At 31.8% G+C, this 2,550-nt stretch overlaps 1 protein-coding gene across 1 annotated transcript in view; it reads left to right on the top strand.

Annotated features, from left to right (window-relative positions):
• Positions 1-2,176, top strand: part of LOC114054279 (acyl-protein thioesterase 1) — a 42,318-nt gene extending 40,142 nt beyond the window's left edge. The window contains exon 9 of the mRNA XM_027877472.1: positions 597-2,176. Coding sequence (XP_027733273.1) covers positions 597-650 — 54 coding nt within the window. The 3' untranslated portion in view covers positions 651-2,176. The remainder of the gene's footprint in view (positions 1-596) is intronic.
• Positions 2,177-2,550: the final 374 nt, after the last annotated feature.

The raw sequence follows: 2,550 nt of genomic DNA, 5'->3' as shown, positions 1-2,550 counted from the left end.
GGCACTTATTTGCAATTGACTTTTATAGACTTGGGGAGGCTTTCTTTTTTTCTTTTTTTTTTTTTGTGAGGCAATTGGGGTTAAGGGACTTGCCCAGAGTCACACAGCTAGTAAGTGTTATGTGTCTCCAGGGCTGCTGCTCTGTCTAGTGCGCCACCTAGCTGCCCCTTTGGGAAGGCTTTCAATGAATTTTTGTTAAATCGAAAGTTACCATGGCTTTATTTTTCATTAGTGTATTCTTCTGTATATTATGAAAAACATACATCCTTTTCTAATATCTTATTCAGTTGCCCATTGAGTATGATAGCATAAGTATTGGCAATTCTTACTAAGTAGGAGGGGGCTTTAGGTATGGTAGAAAAATACAAAATGATGTCCAAATAGATGGAAATGAAAGAATTTAAATATAGTTTATGGAGAACCTTCATTTCTGTAGTATGGGGCTAAGAAAACTAAAGATTTATTGTAACCACTTAGATAGTATGATTTTTTTTTTCAAGGCTCCTGGTGATACTTTGTATATACTTGTTAAGGTTGGAATTTTTTTCTGAAATTTACACACTTGCGTGCTTAATAAACCATTTTATTCTCAACAGGAAATGTTAGATGTCAAGCACTTCGTTGATAAACTCCTACCTCCAGTTGACTGACAAGATGTAAGAAGCCTTCTATAGAAGTACACCAGCATCATTGTAGTCGAGAATAAACTTTTTCACATGCCCGGTCCTGAAACTTTACTTCTCTATCGCAGTGTTACTACCAATTTGCAGATACATGCCAGTGATACAGATGAAATAATGTCTCTTCTTGGGAAAATTATGGTCTTTCAAGTTTCTATACATATATTTTATGATATATGTTATAAAATATACAAGTGTTATAATAAATGAGGCAGCTGGGTTTTCTCCAAATATAATTCAGCATACTAAGATAAAATACTACAGTCTGACTTTGATTAAATCATTAAAAAAAAGTGTAGTATGCTTAATGAAAATTTGTTCAGGTATGAATGAGCAGTTATAATCACTTTATGCGTGCTGTGACTTGGTATAAGGATTTACTCCAAAAATGCTTAGTCACCATGCATCTTCTGTATTTTTATATATGTATTCATATATATGTGTGTGTAACCCATAATAGGAATGAGGTGGTTTTACATTATCCCTGAAAATATGGGATAATGTTTTTAATTGTCATTGTGTAAGTAATATTGTGTTCTTCCATCTTAATGGCCCTTATATTTAGGGACCAGGCTCTGTTACCTTTGTTAAAAAATTGTTTCTGTCTCATGTTTCCTCTCTGATCATGAAACTCATTATTCCTGTATTATCCCTTCTAGCAGACCAAATATTTTCTTCATACCATGGCTATCTGGTGTTAATATGTTGCTATGAATTGATACCCTGATTCAGACATATGATATATAAAATACATTTATTCGATAGGAAGAAAGTAGACATCACTTTTAACTTTAAAAATTGCTTGCTTCTTAAATTGTATATTAATGCAAGCTAAGATCCATTTAGTTCAACGAAATTTACAGGTTGGTTAATGAGAGTAATTTCAGGATTTTATTTTGCTGTAATCAACTGGAAAAATATTTGTTGTTATTCTACATCAAGTGTTTAAATACTTCCTGAATTTTGGTCCTAAAGGATTTCCTTTACTCTGTTTATTTGAGACTATAATAGAGTGGAAATAATTTATTTTCCTTTGTGAAAGTAATGGTTTGCCTTTTTAGAGCAAGTTTCCTACATATCTGAGGAGTGTACCTTTAAGAAAACTCAATAGAGAAAAATTACTGAGGACCTGTTATTCATACCTCCATGTCATGGAACATATAATCATCAAGTTTCAATTCTCAAAATTCCTTGATGACCTTCAAGTTAATGATAACTCATATTTGTTATGAACATGAGTAGATGTTTAATTTAAATTATTTTCCTGTCATGGACATAGGAATGCTTGAGTTTCAGTAGATCAATGTATTTGAATTTGAGGTTACTTGTTTTATAGATATATTCTAAACCAAGCACTGTGGAAAATTCATTAGCCATCACCAGAATTTGCTTTTTTGGGGGGGGGTGTCAATTGAGCAATGTGAGATTCTGACTTTTTGAAATGCCTTTTTAGAATTAATTTTTGTGCAAACATAAAAAAAAAAGATTTTTATACAGACAAAAGTCTCTGATCACTAGGAAAATTACTGAGAGGCAAATTTGTTAATGAACCAGTAGGGTTGTATAACTAGTCAGAACCCAATAACTAAGCATTCTGTTGTTAGGATACTTTAAGACATAGCAGAAAAGTATGCTTGGGGTTTTAGAACTGTTAGTAATTGTTCTATTGTATTGCTATGTTACCAATGCATCTTTATTAAACAGGTGCTAATTGACACATAATGGATATAATTTAGCAATGTACTGTATGGAATGTTAATAATGAAACCATAAGTTTAAGGTCTGGGCTTAAAAATTTAAAACAATCATTTACTGAATCACTTTTCTTTATTTTGAAGAACATAAAATGTTTTAGTTGATATGAAAATCA

This window comes from Vombatus ursinus, unplaced genomic scaffold (assembly GCF_900497805.2).
Source record: "Vombatus ursinus unplaced genomic scaffold, bare-nosed wombat genome assembly UNPS02014812.1, whole genome shotgun sequence".
In the NCBI taxonomy this organism is placed as follows: Eukaryota; Metazoa; Chordata; class Mammalia; order Diprotodontia; family Vombatidae; genus Vombatus; species Vombatus ursinus.
This window is presented reverse-complemented; position numbering and strand designations above follow the sequence as displayed.